Source organism: Struthio camelus, chromosome 8 (genome assembly GCF_040807025.1).
Source record: "Struthio camelus isolate bStrCam1 chromosome 8, bStrCam1.hap1, whole genome shotgun sequence".
In the NCBI taxonomy this organism is placed as follows: Eukaryota; Metazoa; Chordata; class Aves; order Struthioniformes; family Struthionidae; genus Struthio; species Struthio camelus.
The window spans coordinates 19,958,896-19,980,206 of record NC_090949.1 but is presented as its reverse complement, the minus strand read 5'-3'; the positions used below and the strand labels follow the sequence as shown (position 1 = coordinate 19,980,206).

The 21,311-nt window shown below is 41.5% G+C and overlaps 2 protein-coding genes across 12 annotated transcripts in view; one reads left to right on the top strand and one right to left on the bottom strand.

Annotated features, from left to right (window-relative positions):
* The window catches only part of KYAT3 (kynurenine aminotransferase 3), a 36,432-nt gene extending 17,255 nt beyond the window's left edge, over nucleotides 1-19,177 (bottom strand). For 2 of the 9 annotated variants that reach the window (XM_068952574.1, XM_068952580.1), the window contains exons 1-5: nucleotides 18,938-19,175; nucleotides 18,351-18,444; nucleotides 13,460-13,546; nucleotides 3,238-3,338; nucleotides 756-814 (exon numbers count right to left, since the gene is read on the bottom strand). In XM_068952574.1, the coding sequence (XP_068808675.1) occupies nucleotides 756-814; nucleotides 3,238-3,338; nucleotides 13,460-13,532 (233 nt within the window). In that variant the 5' untranslated portion in view covers nucleotides 13,533-13,546; nucleotides 18,351-18,444; nucleotides 18,938-19,175. Of the gene's footprint in view, nucleotides 1-755; nucleotides 815-2,596; nucleotides 2,871-3,237; nucleotides 3,339-7,314; nucleotides 7,383-13,459; nucleotides 13,547-18,350; nucleotides 18,445-18,937 lie in introns of those variants that run through there. The other 7 variants (XM_068952573.1, XM_068952577.1, XM_068952576.1 and 4 more) reach the window with 7 other exon arrangements.
* An 81-nt stretch (nucleotides 19,178-19,258) lies between these two features.
* Nucleotides 19,259-21,311, top strand: part of LOC104149082 (leucine rich repeat containing 8 VRAC subunit B) — a 63,160-nt gene continuing 61,107 nt past the window's right edge. For 2 of the 3 annotated variants that reach the window (XR_011142554.1, XR_011142553.1), the window contains exon 1: nucleotides 19,259-19,441. The gene's annotated coding sequence lies outside the window, so the exon portion shown is untranslated. The remainder of the gene's footprint in view (nucleotides 19,442-21,311) is intronic. The other variant, XR_011142555.1, reaches the window with a different exon arrangement.

Genomic DNA, 21,311 nt, shown 5'->3' with positions numbered 1-21,311 from the left:
AACTTTAGAATTCTTGAACGATTTTTTTTTCCTTCTTTCATGGGTAAGCTTTGCATTTTACCCTTTCCTCAATGCCTAAACGTCAACAAGATTTACAAAAACAAAAAAAAAAACAAAAAAAACAGCCTCACAACTCTGTAAAATAAATAGAAATTGCAAAAAATGAGTCCAAGGTAGGATGACCAAAGCACCTTGTCTATGTGTTACACACACGTACATACAACTAGTGTGTGTATATAAACACATGCACAACTATCGCAAGCCCAACACGGTGCTGTTATCAACTAACAAAATCCCATTTTTGTCAGTGACAGATTTAATACAGATTTGAGACTAATCTACTATGTAGGAAAAGATATATTAAAAATAATGGGCTGTATTCTAAAGACAAGTATATGGTTAAAAAAAGTCTTATTCATCTTTTGAAAAAAGAATAAATAAAATACATTGTTTAACAAAATTAATATTTAAATTTGAAAGCCTGCTGTAGCACCATGCCCAAGAGTTACACTTGTCTTATGTGGTTTACTAGATATCCAGAAGCCTAAGTCTCATGGTTAAAGCTCCAGAAGAAGAAATCACAGCTTTAACAGAACTTGTTTCATTGCTTCTATTCTTTAAGCAGGTGCCAAATATACTTCAGCAGAGACAGCGAGTCCTATATACACCTGTGTGGCAATAATTATCATTTCAAAAATAAAATATATGAGCCAAAGACATTTTCTGAAATTCACAGATATTTTTCTTTTACTTACCACACATTGCTATCAAGGCCTTCAATTCGTCTTGTGTTTTTGTGTTTGAAGGCCATTGTCTGCAAGATCAAAATATATAGACAGAAGGGTTTTGTTAAGAAGGACAAAGTGCTATATTGTTGGATTCTGCATGACAAACTCTCCTTCATGCTTTTTCAAATATACCACTGCCAGCTGAATTCAGCAGTTATACAAAATTATAGACATGGTCTTTCATCAAAGCTTCTATAATAGCTTGAATTCAGACTAACATGAAAACAAACAAGAATGGCCTAAATTCTCATTCATCATTATCTAAACCCACTGAACTTTGAATAAGGTTGAAGCAGTGGCATAATTTAGCTCAAAAGCGTTAAAAGATGACCTAGAAAGAAAAAAAAAACCATGGTTTGTACGTTTTTTTTCTTTTTTATGATACACTAAAGACTTAAAGATTGAGTTATTTCTGGCCCAACTCCTGCCCAATCAAGGTTGGAAAGCCTGTTTTATATATAATTATATTTGTAAAATTGATGAGCAGCTGGAAAATAGGAAAGGTATTTCATTAAAACTTTCATTAAAACTTCTAAATATTTATTAGCAACACAGTAAAATCACATTAGAACCTAAGTTTTGCTACATATTCAGTTCTTCAACTAAGGTGAACTGTAATTCTTGACACAGGATGTACACCATGGTTAAGAAGGAGCCCTGACTAGGTAATTTCAACTGCATCTACTCAGAAATGCACATATGGTTTGGAAGATGAATCTAGTGTTGGTATCCTGGTAAATCTGATTAATGTGCGGGTGTACAATACAAAATCAGTAACACAAGCATCACACAGTGAGTCCTCACCGTTTTCACATGCTCAACTACTCATACTACATGGAATGAAAGGTCTTACTCTGAATCTTTGCAGTCAGTAACAAGAATTCTGTACGTGCCTATGGGCAACTCTTCTTGAAACGGTTTTAATTTGATAAAAGCTAAAGGCTTATCAACGGCAGGACTTTTATCGCTAAACATAAGGTAAATCTTAACTGTTTTAAGCAATTCTCCCTAGCTAAAATGTATTGACCAATAAAATAAGCCTTTGCCTAAGGAAGCTTTCGTATCATTTTAAGTTAGTTTTTAATGATTCAAGCCTTTTTGTTTACTTTTTCTTGTGTCTTGAAACTAGTTATGGAACACAATCGCTGGAGCTGTGCTAGTTTTCAGGCTTTCAGAGATTCAGCTTAATGTGAGGTTCAGGTCCAGCTCATTCCTTTACTTCGAAAAAGTCAACCAATTAGCTGACATTTTTAAATCATTTCTTAAGTAGAATTCTTTCTTCTAGAAGGTCATGAGAATTCTTAGGATTCTCTTTTTGTTTTAGTCTAGTTATGCAATCACTTGACAATCTTCAAGCCATTTTTAGGTACGGGCTAGGATCTTGATCAGTTTAAGCACGGGAGGCATTTCCCCATCAAGCTCTAGCTCTGTGACCTTCTGCCTTCCCTAACATTGATCACTTTAGGCAGAAAGTCAGGTGCTGCTCCTATTTATCTTTCTTCATAATACAAAGAAACTTGTGGTCAAAGCGAATGGCAGTTTAATACCGACAGAAGCAAATACTTTTACATTTTGCATAATTAAACTGTAAAATTCAATGGCAAAAGCTACAATTGAAGCCAAGAGTTTAATAGAATTAAAAAAATAAAAACAAAAACAGAAAAAAAGGATTAGATATTGTCAGCTTGGTCAGTGAAAACATCCAACTACATTAAATAGATCACAAATACTTATGGCATATGAAAAACTAAGGCAGGCAAAACCTGACCTTGAAACTGGCTTGCATGTTAAAAGAAAACATCTCGTACCAGCAACCTAGGCTCTTCCTGTCCAGTGTAAAGGTTTGAACACCTGTTCCGGAGGATCTGACACATGCCTTGGTTGACACAGGTTTTTGACTAAGTGAACTCTTGTTCTGACTTGGGAACACAATTTATATTCCAAAGTTCTACATATATCGAAGCGTGTGACCTCCAACCATTCATCATGTTGCAAAGCTCTGCTTTCTTTCAACAAAACTGGAAGACTTAAAATGAAGTTACACAATCTCATAAGCCATTAAGCTGGGAAATTAAGATGAACCTGTATAAAAAAAAGTTTAAGCTCCACCTTTAAAGATTGAAAGGTATACACATAGCAATAATCACCAAATTCCATTGTACTAGTGTGGTTAAATATTTGACTGATCTGAATAACTTATTTTGGTCTTGGTATTAAATGTTTGGATCAATTTAATAAGAAGTAAAGAAAATACAGCTATAGGAAACAATTTTCTGTAGATTTCCTCACATAGGATCAATGAGTCTTAAACTGCCTGGCAAAAATTAACTCAAAACCAAAGTAGGAGCCAACCTAATCTCTATTTACTGGCAACATTACAAAAGTAGCACATCTCTAAAATAAATACTACACGAAATAGTTTAATCTATGAAGTTGACGAAATACTCACTGCAAATGCTGAAAACCTGATGGATTTGGAAGGCAAATCTGTCCGTAGTAACCGTGCTCTAATGCCAGGGCAACAGAAGCTTCGTGAAGCAAAAAGCATGCCTGCATAATAATTAAATAAGTAAACTGAAAAATACTTACAGATCCCAGGAATGAGTTTCCCACGCATCACTAAACAATTTCAAAAGCTCAGATCTTCCTCGTTCTTCCTTTCAATGATTTTCTTTCATTGAAATCAGTTCTAGAAAACTATTACCTTAACATATATCTAAACACAGAGGATGAAACTTTTTAACTGACAGGGCTGCACAATGTTTCTGAGGAAGGTTTCCTCCGTTTGCCAGCACTGATCTTTTCCTTGAATGAAAATAAAGACTAAATGCTATTAAAGGTTGCAGTCTCTTTTAGAATTGGTGTGAAAATGTGTTCATGTAATAAAAATTGCTATCAAAGTTGCCAGTTTAGAAACATTACAAAAAGAGCATAGTGGAAAAAAAAAAAACCCACCCATACTTAAAACCAGTTTCCATTTTCAAGTGTTTCAAATCAGGCATTCTAAAACCAAGAACTAAAATCACCAGCCACACTGGAGATGTAGGCCTACCGGCTTTATAAAACTACACTAAGGTTTGCTGCAATGATTTGGCAAACATAAAATCAAGGCAGAAAACCCACATCTAGAAAGGACATTGCATGGAGTAACATATCATTCTCTGACTAGAGAAAATGAGCCCTGTTAATCCATGAGCATAAAATAGAAGAAAGTACTGGTACTTCAGGCAGCTACTTTTCTAATGTCTTTTTAAATGCATGTGTTGGATGACATTGTCAAAATGACTGGCATTCGTAAGAGAAAAGCAATATAACCCAAAGAGCTACATCAGAAACACAGTATGTCTCAGGAATATAATTATTAACTTTGGTTTGCATGGCTTACTCATTAGAGAATAACCCCACTTCCTGTCACCCTAGTCTATACACCTGAAAACAGGAAGAAAACACAACAACTAAAACAACAACAAAAAATGCAGTATTTGTTTTAGAAATAGAGGAATGTAGTAGCCTACAAAAACAATGCAATGCAAGCCTTGCAGACAGAAGTAGAGAAGATAAAAACTAATTTTTTTCTTTGATATTGAATTCATTAAGAATGGTTTTACTCCAACTATAAACCGTTCTTTACATTCTAAACGTGAGTTCATAAAAAGCTCCACCATTGCTCCTTATTTAAAGACTTTTAATGATGCCTCATCAAATAGGTTAAGTTGTAAAACTAATTTGATTTTGCATTTCTCTTATTCCTGTGCTACAAACTCAGTCTCAACTGAGACTAGGATCTTTTTCACACGGTACTATCCACCAATAAGAGTTCTAGCTAACTCAATTAGACTCTCAAGAACACCCACGTAATCCCACTGTATTAGCAAACTGCAAGTAATTCATTGACACTTCCTTCACAAGGAGAAATACTCCAGTAACTTCCTCAACTCTGCTGGCCGGATAGCTAACAAAATAAATAGCAACTAAATCTTTGACACTAGTCAGTAGGGCTGTTCTTCCAGGGTTAGACCAGAGACGGGCTTACTCTTGCGGCATGCTGCACACATTTGCAGTAGTGATTTCAGGGTGACAAACATGCACAAATTACTCTGATAAGTTGAAAATGAAACAAAAAATTTGCAAACCTTACGTGCAGAACTAACCCTTGCCTTTTGCAAGAAAAATTATTAACATTTGCAAATATTTCTAGTATTAATGCCATGCCGCACTGAAAAAGAGCATGGCAATCATAAGGCAACCATACAAAACCACAACCCAACATGAGAAGCAGTAGACCTGTATTACTGTAGAGTGGTCACTCTCTGAAGGTACCTGAACTACCTGAAGCAAAAATTGATATTCATCTTTAACATCACTGAAGTACAGAAATCGTGAAAACTTTTGAGGAACATAATGGAAAAAATATTTTGTTGAATACTATCGACAAGGAAAGCCAAGGCCTCTGGATGTAACATCAGTCCCACCATACTTAACTCTCTTAATGCCACTTTTCATTAGTTCAGACTCAAGAGCGCTCATTGCCAAGACTAGTGTACCCTAGACTGAACAACCTCCTATAAATTAATTCCAAGACCTTTTTCTAAGAATACCTCTTTTCTCTCTTGTAACACTGAATACTTCTACTTAAACTACTCTAGTAACTAAAGGCAATATATCCAGAATAGATCACAGGCTCAAGAGGCTGATTTACTATTACTTTTAGGATGAGTGTGCATTTAATTATTGCTTCTGGACATGTTTTGTCAATGACTTTGCTCTGCATGAGACAGCTTATAATGTCTGTCCTATCATAACTTCTTCTCATCAAGATGAAGAGTTTCTTCCAACACAGTAAAGTTACACAGCAGAAGGCAGCTAGAGAGGTGTTTCAAACCCTGTTCAAATTCTTTTAAAAACTTGTAAGGTTCTTCAAACGCAGGAAATGCACTGGTCTTTTGTGGGGGAATGAAAGAGCACTACACTTTTCTTTCTTGCTCTTTTTCATGTCTTTTCTGTAGCAGATTTGGAACCAGGCACTGGGTTTTTTTTGGCCACGAGTAGTGTCTGCTAAGCTCAGAAATTAACAGTTAGGAATATTTTTCATCTCATTCTAATTTTCAAAGTTCTGAAGCATTCACATACATAGTCAGTCCTTCTGGAATTCATGACTGAACTCCTGCAGAGAAAACAAGAAAGTCAACATGCAAGGGTAAGAAAAGGGACACATGACTACTCTAGTAGCTTCCTTTTTCGTAGGAGAGCGAGAAGGAAGGAAGGCTGTCAGAAAGGTAAACATGACTAAAGGTTTTCAGTGGGCTGGGTGGAATACGCATGTTTTTAATTCTAGCTGGTGATCCAGTTTAAGAGTCTATGTTCAGGAGTACTGGAGATGTGGTAAATTAAATTAGACTAGAAGATATAGGAAGACTTTGAGATGGGCACTCTCTGGACACGTCTGTGTATGAGCAATCATTTTGTTCATACAGTGCTTTATAACTGCTGCAAAATAGACAAAACCTCTCAGATGCAATCACTAGAAACACTGTAAGTCATTCAGCCTGCACAATAACGCCTATTTAATCACTGTTATACCTCTGTTATATTTAATATTTGTTGGACATGCAAACTCAGAAGCACGTCATGTCTCAGCTCAACTTCAAGAAATCTTTGAAAGCCTGTAAGCCTGTACCTTCATATGCACGTGCCTAGAGGATGAAAGCTTTGCAGAAAGAAAGGGCACCATCTTACTGAGTCCTGTCCAACACTTTTTTCTACCATGTAAAGGCAACAACTCACTAGTCAAGCCAAGGGAACTGCTGCTAATACCTGACTCATACTCAAAGCATCCTTAAAGAATCCTGCTGTTACCTTAAAAGCTAGCGTATGTGAAGGACCTGTCAGCCTAGACAACATTTTGTCATTTCCTCTTCCATAGCCTGCATGGAACAGAGAAAACTGACCACGAAGAAGTAAATGTTTTACAATACGGACTGAGGAGAGGGCCCAGCTCGTGAGTTTTTTGCCTTTTTTTTTTCCTCCTCTAACATCTTTGGCATTTAGCCACTTCATACTGCACTTTTTAGGCTTTCACTGACAACCGCCTACTAACGTGTATTTTCCACTCGAAGCACTCCGAGTTCGCAGCACAAAGCTCGAGAGCCCGGAAGCTGCCGGGCACCAGCCGCCCTTCCGCAGCCCCGAGCAGCCCCCGACGCCCGCGGGGCCGCCGCCCGCGCGGCGCCGGTAACGCTCCCTGCTCACCGCGCGGGCCACACTGGCGCCGCCTAGCGGCCTCCGGGGCAAACAGGCACTCGGGCGCTCGTCGGCGCGCCGCGCCGCGCCGCGGCACAGGCCGCCCCGGCCCCAGGCCGCCGCCGCCGCCGCCGCCGCCTCGGTCCGGCCCCGGGCCGCGGGGCCGCTCCTGCGGGCTCCCCTCCGCGGCCGAGGGCAGCCACCGCCTCCCTCGCTCCTGGCCCGGCCCGGCCGGCCGGCCGCCGCCGCGGGGCCGCCTGCCCGCCCGCGAGAGCCCGGCACTCACCGCCCGGGCGCCGCCTCCGCGCTGCCGGCCCGCGGGGCGGGCGCCGCCGGGGTGGAGCCGGGCGCCGTCTCGCCCCGCCCCGCCGCGCCTCTAGGGGCCAAGGCGGCTCCGTGCGGCGGGAAATGGCGGCCCCGGAGGCCGAGGCGTGGGGCCTTCCCCGGGCAAGGCGGGGAGGCTACCTTACTGATAGGTAGCACAGGGTGAAGGGCAGGTGCTAGACTAAGGGCCTGCTCGCAAAATAGGCACAGTAAGCACAATAGCTTGGCTGAACGTTTTGGAAAAGGCTGATTTCACGCACGCGTATACATGCACCCGTGTATACATGCACATGTGTATACATATAATCTGAATAACATAAAAATGAGCCCTAATCCCAAATTGCACTAACTAGTAACCATCGTCCTTCTGTCCTTCCGGAAAGAAAGAAATGTCAAAGCTGTGAATGATGGTCTCGCACCTAAGTCAACCCCTTATGCAGAAAAGAATGGAGGTTTCTGAATTTGTTGTATTTCTAGGTATTCTACGAACTCAGGCCTGCCTCGGTTACGCTGGACTTACATTGTCCTTTCCCAGCCAGGACAAACAGATTTGCTCCGCTCTGCAACGCGAGCTGGCAGGGCAGGGCAGGGCAGGGCAGGGCAGGGCAGGGCAGGGCAGGGCAGGGGGCTCGGGCGAGGGCTGGCAGCAGGGCGCCTGCACCCGGGTTGTGCCACGGCCCGCTGCACAAGGCGACACCCTTCTGCGTGTTGTCACAAAAAGCTTCCTGTAATCAGCACCTCATGACTACCAAATTTTGTCATTCAGTTATAGAAAAAATAAGGACGTTTTAAAATGACTTTTTGCAACCTGTTTTTCCCTGTTTTTATAAATCATCACAAAAAACACTTTGCCTTAATATCAGCATCACTCTACAGACTCTACAGATCAGTTATTTAAGTTACTCTAAGCTTTACTTAAAATTGTTTTGGTGTGCTTGGTAACACATTGTTATTTTAACATCCAATATCTTAGAACACTATAGAGCTGAAAGAAAACAGTAATCAGGTTTTTCCGGGAGCCATTAGATGTGGCATGACATTACATGTCAAATTCAGCTCTTGTTCTAAAACATCCAGTAATACATTTAAATATTTTAATAAAGAACTGCACATGACAAGAAAATACTTTTTATAGCAATCTTCTTTGTTCAATTTTTAAATATTTTCTGTGATGCTAGAAAGAGATCTAGTATATTGATAATAATCATGAAGAGAGAGATTAACAGACAGAATGCATATATTATTAGATGCACTAGATACTTCTGCTACTTAGATATTATTCCTGTTTATATTGTGTTATATCTATAATCTGTACACATGTGAAGAGAGAATGTGAGGAGAATGTTTCAGAGAACAAACTAGAACTTGGATGTAGAAATACTCTGATGAGAACAAAAAAATAGCAAATTAAGAAAAGGGACATAGCTATGATTTTTGATCCTACGTATGACATGCACAGAACTTAACATTTCATTACTTTTTCAGTAATGCATTTTGAAAATTCTAATGTTCTCAAAACATGGTTCTCAAAACATTCTACTGCGTCTTTAGGCAGTACTGCACTTTTAAAGATAACCTCTCAAAGCACCCACCGGAGGGCAGCAGATCACAAACATTGCCTTTCCACGAGGCGATTGAAAAAGGGAGACCGCAGCCTTCTGTTGGCCACTCGTGACACTGATGCCCAGATTTTTCACAGATTTTCTTGTACAAAGCAGACATAATTGGGAAATCTAGGCAACATTATATTCTCCACGCTGACTTTTGCAAAACACCACCGCTCTAGGTTCATGATATTTGAAGGGATGTTATTAAGATACTGCGGATTCATCTTCAGCTGATGAAACAGTATTTGATTTCTGCCCCCTTTAAATGCTGCTCAGTGTTCATCAGATCAGCTGATACAAGGAAGAATAAAGGGGGCTTTAAAGTCATGTCCGCCACAGCTCCTTTCTGGCTCTGACACACTGTCTCTTGCAAGATTAAGTGACCTTACCAAACAAAGTTTTCATAAAACAGGATCTCATGAGCACGTGGATTAATGGAATCCACTGCAGTTTAATGAATGTGGCAAAGGCAATATTGTCTGCTCGTTCAGTTATGATTTTATAGCATCTGGTGCCATGGTTTTGGCTTAAATTTCAGCTGAGATAATACAAAAAGCATGTAACAGGTCCAACTTAGGCAGCAATCTAAATCCAATGTAATGACTGATCACTATGAAAATTCTAGTTGCTACCTATACTGAGTAGAGTATCTTTCAAGTTCTCCCCGGAACTGACAATATAGTTGTTTTATTTAATATTAATGGTATTTTATTCTTTAAGCAGGAAAGGCTCAGTTCATATCTCAGTCAGAAGGCCTGAAGAAAGCTTGTCTCAGTGCTATTAGAGAAAGTAATAGAACAGTTCAGCCTTGCCACACTGGCAGTGTGAGGGCCAAAGCTTCTGTTTCAAAGACTGCTAACTTTAAAAGCTGTTCAAAGTTCTGGCACAGCAGGGAAAATAGGAACATTGACATCTGAGTCTAATGGTTAAATACATTAAGCAAACTCTTCTGAATGCAGCGTTCAACAGTATTCATAAAATGAAAATGGTCCAGAATCCCAGGACTCAGTTAAAGTAAAAAAATTACGTATGGCGACGTACTGCATTTTCAAATATGTCTTTCATACTTAGAAGCAATATTCATTGCAAAACTTAGAACAAGAGCTAATGTTCCCAGCACCCACGCTGAAGTGATATGGCTTTTTCTTAAGCACCCCAAATATCTCATACTAACTTTAAGTTTAGGAGCATCTCACTCATGTTGTCAGTGCACAGTAATGCGTCCTGTATTTTTGATAAAAACCTTGCATGGCTGATCTAACTGCTTAACACACACCTATTCATTAGAAGTAAGAATTAATGCATTTTTAGGTGAATTTCTTTTAATATAACCCAGCTACATCCTATTTGTAAAGGAAGAAATGTAGTCAGGAACCTCTATTCTTCAAAACAGATCAGTGAAAGCTAGTTCAATTAGAGAAGAGAAAATTACTTTGCAGAACTTGGATGCAGTTCAGATCACACTATTAACAGTACATAGAAAGTCAGCCGACTTCAACTGAGTTTTGTCTGTTAGAGTTTTCTACCCTAGCTGCGGTAGACAAGACCCTAATAAACCTGCACCTTGGTAAAATCAAGGTAGAAAGGAAAACCATAAAATTTAAGTCATCTTTCCCTTGGGGTATAGCCAGCGCTTTCCAAACTGGTATTGTGCAAACCATAAAAATAAAACCTTACACATGAGAGAGTATGAAAAGGCACATAAGCGTTGCCATTTTCTTTTCATATAGGCTTCTTTTTTGTCAAGAAGAAAAAAATATTGCATTATTGATGAGACATAAGTCTTCGGCAATCTTGTTTGCTAACAAGAAATGGATGAAAACCTGTTTTTCTGATCACAAAAGCAAGTGGACAACAGATGAGATAATTTCTTCCCTCGCAATTCCTCTTCTTGCTGCCTTCTTCTACTCATTTTCTTCCTCAGAACTACATGCCCGTGCTGTGCTAACAGTGCAGACTTTTGAGCAAAAGCACAGGACGACATGCTGATGTCTGGAACAGTTTGGTGCCTAGTCTTATACGCACACCTCTATACAGGACACTCACACATTTCTAAGCCAGGCATAATTTGGAATCCCAGGAGGGAAGTAGCCACCTTACTGCCAGCCCAGTCCTGTGCTGACACTGCACAGTTTGCCTTGCTGTGGCCGTAAGCCCTGTTCAGGAAAAACAGCATGACTCTTGTCTTTCTAAAAGCTTCTTAAAGAAATGTTCTAAGAAATTAGTGTGCTACCTTAAATAAAATGTGCCATAATGCAGATCAAGAAACACAGCCCAGATATCTCACAGGCTCAGCTTTATTCCTTAAAGGCTGAATCCAGTCAGAGTCTGGATTTGAAAAGAGGATGCAGCTGTCTAGCTGCTCCTACACTGTGTGATGAACACTGGATTGCATCGAGGGGGTCTACTAAACTGGCAAGTCTACAGGGAGAATTTCCTATATTACTCCCACCATGCAGTATTAAACAATTGCATAAGACTTTTCAGTCTCATTTCAGTTTCATTTGGGATAAGCTGAATGACTTGTGTTAACTTTTTTTTTTAAGATAAAACATCCCAGATATGTGCCAAGGAACTCCTCATTATCAGACTGTGCAGTATGCATTATTTACTTTGATTCTAATTCAGAAATACGATTTTTTTTTTGCCTGGTAAGCTGTACTGTAACAATTTACTTATCAGATAGTAGCTACTGTATATGCTTGGCACTATTTTGGAAAAGGTATCACAGCCAATTAGTTTGATCCCAGAGTTTAGATTATACTGGTTTTATCACTTCTAAAGATCTAATCCAAGCAGGTGCTGAAAACACCCCAGTTCTGAAGGACCTCATACAGTTTGTAAGTCTCAAAGAAAATTGAACACAACTGCAGAGTAAAGTAGAGGTGAATAATTCTGGCATTTCTTAGCATTATCAGTAAAAGAAATAACATTCATTTATTTGGACATAGTTCATACTGTCAAGGTTGATTTTAAAATATGTCTCTGTATCTTTGACTTTATAAAATTCTTTAGATTTTTACATAATGAAGGTTAGTGGACCTGGCTGGCTTGTTTTCCCCCAAAGGAATCAAGCCATTAATAATGAAAATGGCTATGACAAAGGAAATGCCCTCTGACAGATTCCAGAGGTGCCTTCTCTGTACATAAATTTGGGAAGAAATATTTCAGTATAACAGACCTTTTCGTTGTATCATTTCTGTGTCCTCCAGAGAGCGAAAGGCAAATTTCTGCTTGAGATGTAGGCTCTCATCATCAAAAGAGCAATCTATCAAAAGAGGGATGTGCTGCTAGGGATTCCTCAAGCTACCAGAAAGTGATTTTGTGACATTTTTACTGGCAGTGAGTACAAATAGCACAGGAACTGGTGTTTTCACCTTCTGGAGGGGTATCGGGAATAAATTTATGAGATAAATCACCAAACAACCTCAAACAATATATTAGGAGAGAAGGCTAAAGTGAATAAGAAATAAAGGTTCAGAATGAAAGTGCACTGAAAGACAAAGGAATTTGCTTTGGTCTTTTGATTTAACAGCTTCCCTGAGGATCTGAGTCTGCAAGATGCCAAGCAAATCTTGCATTATTGGAAGGGCGACTTAAAAGGGAAAGATCTTATACTGTTTGCTCCTAAGCTGGTTCCTTCAAAATGATGCAGATTAAAGAAACTCTGTAACTATAAGTGTTTAAACTGATTTGATTAATTTTGGCAGCATCAGATTGGGGGGTGACAACATACATAAACCAGACTGCAGTTCTGAGGGAACAGTAATTTCTGGTGGAAAAAAACTGGAGACTACAATCAGCAACTGGAAGTTAGTTAGAGAGGGTAACTCTTGATTGGGCTCAGCTGAAGTCAGAGCAGCATGTCTACCACCTAAATGAGGAAAGCTTCAGTGATTACATAAAACAGCACAATAAGTTCCTTACTGAAGGACTTTTGATTTCCAGTGTGTTAACCTAGACTCCACAGTAAGCATCAAGATGTCTCCAGACAAGTTCTGGATTGACTGGAAATACAAAACTTTGCAGAAGTGCTGAGCAACCAGAAACTGATATTAATGAAATAATTAGTATGTGTAAAACTTTTTCAACTCTGTACAAGGTGAGTAAAATGTAAAAAATAAGGTAGCATAAGTGAAAGAAAGAGCTAGACAAATGTGAGGAGCCTGGATCTGCATACAGTTTCCTTAAAGCATATTTTCTCTCTTTTATGCAGAAAATTATGTGATGTAAGGTTCCAAGTGCTAGATCCTTAATTGCATTTTTATTGGCTCGTAGTTGCAATATTAGAGCTCTACAGCAGAGTCAAAGCATTTGTAAACAAATGGCACTGTATTCTCAGAGCGCTAGAAGTATTTTAAATCTGCCAGTAGCATTCTAGCAGGCATACATCAGTCATTAGTAATACTGTATTTAGTGTCCTGTATGAGCTCTTAGTGCCTATAGCGCTACTAAAGCTAACATTTATTTTGCGTTGAAAATTATTAAGGAGACAAATACCTTTAGTTGCTCTGTTTACTTGGAGGCCACCATAGAAATCCACTTGATAAGACTCAGAGAAAGACTTCACCATTCGTCAACAAGATGCTAGGATCATCAAGAGAAAATAATGCAATACCGTCTATGAGAATGAGCGTTATCTTCATTCTTCAATATTTAAAAAGCAGGTGACAAGCAGAAAACATGCTGTTTAGAAAGGTGTTGCTTATGCTACTGTACATCGTGTATCTTTTTATTTCCTTTCCCTCTTGCAGTCACTCAGGATGGGCCCTGGATCCTGATATTCCACTTTCTCCTTTATTCAAGCCTTTCCTTTGTTTGCAAACTCTTTACAAATATTTTTTTCATGAGAGGTATTTCTTATATAATCTTTTCTAACTAGATCTTCAGCATGTTTAGTAGAGGCTTTGTTCTGAACAGAAATCACCTACTGTGTAATCATGTTTCCTGTTTTCTAATGAAGGCTTATTCTGTTTAACCTCAATATAGTTTTCAGCACTGTTACCTGTTATACTTTTGAGTACCATTTTGTTCCAATCTTTTGACAGTTTTTCATGGAACTTCTCTGTCTCCTTTTTCAAAGTAAACTTCTCTCACTGGGAATATTATTTTAGGAGTATATATTTTCTGCCCCCTTCCCCCATTTTTAGCTTAGTAGTCATCTACCTGTGTAGAGTTAAGTGTTTTGAAGTCCACCAAAAGCCTTAATTCAGCTGAGTATTTCAACAGGATCTTTGTTCAGCAAAATGCTTCAGCTTGTTTTTTACACTGTGTTTGTACAAGTGAGTTAGAAGCATGTGTAGCACTGCCCTGGGACCAATTTCTGTATCTGGTGGCAGACATGAATTAAGTACAATCTTACTCATTTATCTCTCCAGTTCTAGTCTCTCCTCTCCCTCTAATTCTCCTTCCTTCCCTCAGCTCTGGACACAGTTCCAATAACAGTGTGATTTGAACTTAGACAGCTGTACATGAATATGGTAGTTTCAATCAAAAAGTCATGTAAAATGTCATACTTTGGTTATTAGTAGCAGTTTGGAACAGATGGCCAGATAGGAAGTGTAAGACCATTAAAATTCACTGTACCACTGTTTTTGGCTTATATTTGACTCACAAACAGTTCAGCCAATATTTTTCTCTTTTAAAGGATTTTACCTTTTTCTGTGTTGTCCTATCTCTATATATATACATATATATATATGTATAAAAATATATATATTTTATATATATATATATATAGATCTCCTACAAAGAGAAACCTGTTTGTCTCCATCAAAGGTATTTTTAAATATTTAATTAATTTTATATGCCATGATGCTCCACTTAAGACTGACAACTCTTAAGTTGTCAATTAAAATCAGCCACTGTTTGTGAAGAGGGGTTCAAGCTAAGGACCATATCTTTTATACATTTCTGTTCTAGGAGGCCTGCATTGTGACAGGCCAGAAAATGATCTTAACATGCTACTTCAGTTTTGTCTGTGCTCCCCTCATCACAAGTAGACACAGAGAATAGGTAATAGCACAGAACAGAAATAAAAAAGAACATGTTGCCTTCTCAAATGTCCTGTATTCTGCAGCCTGTCCTGTGTATGGTGTCTTTCTTGGCCTACTCTACAAACCTGATGCTTCTTCGCTGAAATCCAGCCAGCCAAGGGTGCATCTCCTGTTCTGGTCCCTTTATGTTGGAATTCTTTCATATCATCAGAGTTTCTCTGGTCTCTTTATTTTCTAAATTACTTCACTGCAGCTCAAGAGCTCTGTCTGGGTTTTGAAGTGAATATGAAATGGTGTGTTCAGCTGACAGACCCTAAGTCTGCTGATTCTAGTAGACATCTATAACTTTGAGATATTCCTGGCCAGGTGATGCTGGATTAAACCTTTATGATTATCATATTCATGTGTTGAATTAAGAAGACCTTTGCTAGCTTCTTGCTGTCTAAAGCCATCTGGAAGGAGCAAGGTCCCAGCTTGCCTGAGCTCATGGCACCAGATTTGGGCCGGTAACTCTTGTGCAGACGAGGCTGTGACTGCCCAAAGATCCAGCAGAGGGAAGTGTTGTTCCAAAATACCCACCCCAACTGCAAGTTACATTATTACATTGAGACACCAATGGTCTGGAGCCTATATAATCAGTGATTTATACATTCTCCAAAGGAGAGAAGAAGCTTTAGCAAATGCCAGAAACAGCAAGTGTGATAATAATAGTGATGTGCCAGGAGCTGAAATTAAATTATCCATAAATCTATAAAGGTTAAATGCTTTTATTTCTCCTTAAGAGAATAAATGGCATTATGGCATTTCAAAGGTTAAAGGGTTATAATCTGTAGGTTCATGCTTCAGCTGGACTATGAAGCTCTAGCCTTTCATATCAAAAGATGGGATCTTGAGAAGCGGATGGTCAGAAATGCACTTGGTGATCACAAGGCAAGTTGTCATAGGGTACTTTATTCAAAAGGACTGGCTCAGTTTCAAATAACTGCTGCTAGAGCAATAGCCCGTCAAGATGCTGTTACTCCTGCAGCTCCTGGCACTATGGGAGTGATAAGAGTCATGTATTGACCTCTGTGATATCAGAAAGAATGTTCAACTGGAAATATTTCAGAGTGAAACTTTAACTATAAATATTACTCTCTTAAATACACAGGACTCAGCTATATAACTCTCCTGCACTTCTTGCATCCCCATTCCTAGCACTGCACAAGTGAAGGGACTGAAGTAGATTCCCAGGACACCCATTAGTCACACAGAGCATAGCATTTGAAACTGTTACTTCTTATGAGATTCGTAACTGGTTTCATAACATCTAAATATCAAGTTAAAAAAGAAGATCAGGGGATGGCATGATGTGTGAAATGAAACTCAATATTCCTTGGATTGTCAAGCTGTTGTTTTTCAGCATATGATAAATGCCTGGGGCAAACAATTATCTCAGAAAGGGTGCTAAAGCCTAGAGAATATTTTCTAGATAGTGCTAGTTGAGAAAGACTGGAAGAAATTCATCCTAGAACAGCTACTCTAAAATAACCCCAGGGATGAGCTTGATCTATTGGGTGTACAGTCAGGAGCTGCACAGCTAAAAACATCAGTGTTGTTTTTGCATAGGTGGTTAACGAAATATTCCCTTTGCTCAGACCTCATCCCTTGAGGGTTGTGGGGTGTGATCAGTGGAGTGATCCCCTTGCAGATCTCCAGTAGCTATTCAGTATCAAAGTAAATAACCAAAACTAGAAGGTTAGGTTACAATCTTTTACTATTACAGTCTGAACCTTATTAAACATTGGTGATCAGTGTTGTGCCTTAATCCAATACTTTCCCTTTATTTTTAGCACAACAGCACAACCAGCTCCTGGTTTTGTAATTTAATGAAATATTAATTTGTCTTCCTAGCCTGTAGCTGACAAAGAAAATGTGGCAGGTTCTGGAGAGTGAGTTTTTACTTTTGAATTAGTAGAAATAAAGATGCTAGAACAAGATGTCCTTTATTTATTTTGCTCATAGAAAGGGAAAATAGTTCTATTACGGTAAAATAGATGAAATCAATCATCAAGGAATCACTGATAGGGCAGAAGATCTACCTTCATGATGGAAATCAAGACACAGTCAGTTAAGAAGGTAGCAGGTTGTGAGACAAAAGGGAATTGGTCTCCTAAAAAGATTGTTGGCCTGCCATCTAATGTTTACCAAAATTTAAGAACAATTCTTAAATTAGTAATTACAGACGATTCCACACATATCATCCGTGTGATGACAATAGCTGCTTATCTGAAGTTACATTACTACTAATCAAAGTATACCACAATAAGTAGAAACTATCAGCCCAACAGGACAAAACATTCTCTGCTATGCTAGCAATATAACTGCAGCTATTAAAATGAACATGCAGTTTTTTATAACATATATATTTGCATTTGTTTTTCAGTTTGGATAATAAAGTCAGTTTCACTTTTATTTATAATTAGTTTCACTTTTTGGCTTGACTGCAATCTTTGGGTTTCAAAACTATATTGCACAAGAGTATGTTATATTTTAATAGCTCTTTTAAGTTGGAACTAACAATAATTAAATCTGTACTGAATATAGGATTTGCAATTTTTTTGCAAAATCTAGTGTCTGCACTGTTTAATTGGAGGCCTTTTTGTACAGCTGTGAACAGAAAAGGATGTTGGTGTTTTATGGAGGGAAAGCAATATTTTGAAAATAGATCCTTTTCCCAGGAAGTTTGTGACTAGACAAACAACAAACATTATTATAGCAGAATGAGTGTAAGCATTATAATTTTATTGTAAATAGAAGATTGAATAGATTCTTGCTATGAAGTTGCTAAGAATGCAATTATGGCAGGAAAATTACTTGAGTAGATTGAGCTGTTTGCAAGTGTGACTAAGACGAGGCAGAAACAACCTATCTGTCCCACTTAGTGCAGAAATCTAGGTGGGAAACAATTTTTTTCAGGCTTTCATGCATATACCCAAGCAGAATCAGTCTTTGCGGGAGGGGGGAGGGGAAAATTATAGTGTCAGCTGGAGAAAGAGGAAGTAAAGAAGCAAAGTCAAATGAATTTATGATTTTTTTTTTAACAGATTGTGTATATCAGTGAACTTTTTTATATTATTCTTGGGTTTTCACTGGAATTGAAACATCACAGAAGGGTCTTGCCAGAGAGTAATTTTTTTTTTGTCTATTCCTTTCAAAAAAGGGGGATATTGGATGGCCAATGCTGCAGAATATGTAGAGATACTGGATCTGGTGGGATCTAGTAAGAGTTTAAACTTACTTTGAATGTAACTATGCTGTAACCTTCAAGATGTTCCCAGTCTTTCTCTTCTAGACTAGACAAGCCCTTTTCCTTCAACCTACCCTCACAGGATTTGTTTTCGTAACCTTCTTACCATTACTCAGCTCTCCTCTGGAGTCACTCCAGGACACACAAATTCTTCCCGGTTCGGCACCCAGAACTGCAGGCAGCGTCCCGGGAGAGGCCTCCTAGTAGTCAGAAAATAACATGTCCCACGTTACAAACACACTCGTAATTAAATTTCCTTTTTGCAAGTGTCATGTTCTTTTTTTTTTTTTTTACTTTTTTTTAGTTGTTGGTGATAATTGTTTTCTCACTTATTTCACCTCTCACTTTTGAGCAGCTTGATTTGTTCAAATGCCAAAGCCCGAGGAGGATGCGGCCGCCATTCCAGCAAGCACAGGTGGGCAGAGGAAGGGGCATTTCACGGTGGTGGCTAGGCCACTAGGCCACACACCGCGGGCGAAAATTTAAGCGGCCTGCGAGTTTATCGCCCTTTTGGCCACCTTCCCTGCTCCCCGCAGCGCCTTCCCCACCTCAGGCAGGATCCCCGCCACGCACCGGCTCCCCGCTACTAGCGCGACAGCAGTAAAAACAGCGACAAAACCGTGGTGCCCAAAAGGGGGGTAATGGCGATTCCCCCCTTCCCCCCCCCCCCCCCGCGGCACAGCAGCCGCTCACAGCGGGACGGCGGGGGGCTGTCAGGTGCTTCACTCGCTGCGCCGCGCCTCAGGTGAGCGCTGACCTCCCAGCCTACGGGGAGGGGGACCACGAGCGGCACCGACCCCTGGACCTGGACCTGGACCTGGACCTGGACCTGGACCGGGCCGCGCCAGGCGGTGCCTGAGGGAGCGGGTGGGCGCGGTGGGCGCGGCGGGCGCTTTTGTCTCCCGAAGCCCCCCTCTCTCTCCCTCCCTCCCTGCCCTGCCCGCCCGGCGCCCTGTCAGCGGTTCGGCCAGCCGCGCTCCCATTGGCTGGCGCCGCCGCTAACGTGACGGCGGCAGCGAGGGGGCGGGGCCTGATCCGAGAAGTGCCGGTTGGAGCCGGTGCTTCGCGCTGCGCTGCGGTTTGCCTCGCGGACGGGGCGCGCGCGGGTGGCGCGGCGTTGGGCTGCGCTGCGTTGGGCTGCGCTGCACGGCGCGCGGGCCGGGCCGGGCCGGGCCACGCGGGAGACGGCGCGGCCAGGTAAGCGAGGGGCGGCCGCCCCTGGCAGGTACCCGCTCTCTCCGCGGGGGAGGGTGAGGGCGTTGCGCGGCGGGCCCGCACCTGGGGCCGGGCCGCCGCCGCCTCCCCGAGGCGCTGAGGGGCCGGCGGCGCCCCACATCCCGTCCTCCGCCCCCCTTCCTCTTCCTCCCCCCCCCCCCCCGCGGCGCGGGCGGCCCCACTCGGCCCTCGCCCCGGCGGCGCCGGCCGCTCACCTGCCTGCCTGCCCGCCCGCCCGCCGGCGCGGGGTGCGCAGGGGCTGGGCCGCGGGCGCGGGGAGCCGCCCCGCTCCCGCGCGGGTTGGGCTCGGGGAGAAAAAACCCTCTTGCGCTTTGCGTAACTGATGTTTGCGCGTGTCCTCGAGTGACCCGGGGCGCTACAGGTCGCCTCAGGCTTCCTTCCTCTCGCCGCGGCGGGGCGGGGAGGGGCGCGGCGCTTCGCCCGCGGCGCCAGGTGCGGCGGCACCTGCCCCGCGGAGGGCGGCGGCGCGGGCCGGGACCGCTCCGCAGCGGCGGCCCGGGGCCGAGGCCTGGCGGGGCCGCGGGTGCAGGGAGCGGCTCCCGCCGCTGCTGCTGTGCTGCTCCCTCCTTTGCCTCCGTTTCCCCCAGGGCGGCAGCTTTCTCGCAGCGAGGGTTTTCTTGCCTGGTGGCTTTTCTGTGTTGTCCTAACCGAGCTGTTGTAGCGGAGCAGGGCTTGGTTCGCGCCTGTCTGTTCTGCGGTGAAACTGGGACCGTTTCCTGGCTTCAATTAAGAATTTGTCTGTGGCGAATACTTCCGTTAGTCGGTTCCCATAGAAGTGATTAATCCATTGAAGCTGACTTCCCTAAAGCTTAAGTTAATATAAAAACTGTCATTATTTATGCCTATTAGCTAGGCAGTGTTTGAAGTGGCAGCTAATGTGGTCGTTTAGAATAATAACTTCAGGGTAGCATGAGAATAAACTAGAACCCATGCGGTCCTTTGCAGTTTCAAGTGTTTAAACATATATGTTGCGCTGAGTCTCAGCTTTCCTTGCTTGCTTCCTGGAATGGTAAGGTAAGCCGTGTGTTTTAATTTCCCAGTGATGTCTCAAAATCCTGCCTTGCGCGCACTCCCCGCAGAGGGGGCAGCTGATCTGGGACTTACTGACCTAACTTGTTTAGTTCTTTATTTCCCTCTCAAATTTTTACGGAGAAGAAGAGGGAGAATTCAGAACTTGTAGAAATTATAGGAATATGGTATTAACGTGTTTGTTCCTGTGCACTCTTGAGAGAAAAGCTGCTGGTCTGACTCTACTTTTTTCCTTTCTCAGGAAAATAGGATTCTCATGGGGGAGAAAGAAAATTGTCTGTCTTTTCTTGCAAGTTACCAATACAACTCTTCTTTGAAGTTGATGAAAACATGCTGAGTAGATTTTAGGCAGGGTTCAGCAATGCTAGTGAAAGATCCATCAGTAATTTAGCATTGTAAAATGAGCTTTGTAGAACAGTATATCAGCACCAAAGCAGCATGTTATAGCGGATTTCTGAATCCGAAAAGGGGGAAAAAAAAAAATCTTAGTGTTTAGTGCTACTGCTGTGCCTGCCATGCTAGAGGTAGAGAAAGATAAGATCACTCTTCCTATAGTCGTATGTTGTGAAAATATTTGTTGGATTAGGAGTTGAGATCCTTGGTTCTAACCCTACTTATCCCACCTGGCCCTAGGAATATTTCTTCAGTTTACGATGCCTCCTGCTAGAGCTGTAAAGCCTTACTCGGCTACGACTGGGAACGGATGTTTAGTGGGACTTAAGGGGATAAGTTGTGCATTATGCTGGTCTCTACAATGCCTATTTGAATGTTTCACACCATTCTGTGTTGCCTGCTCTAACCT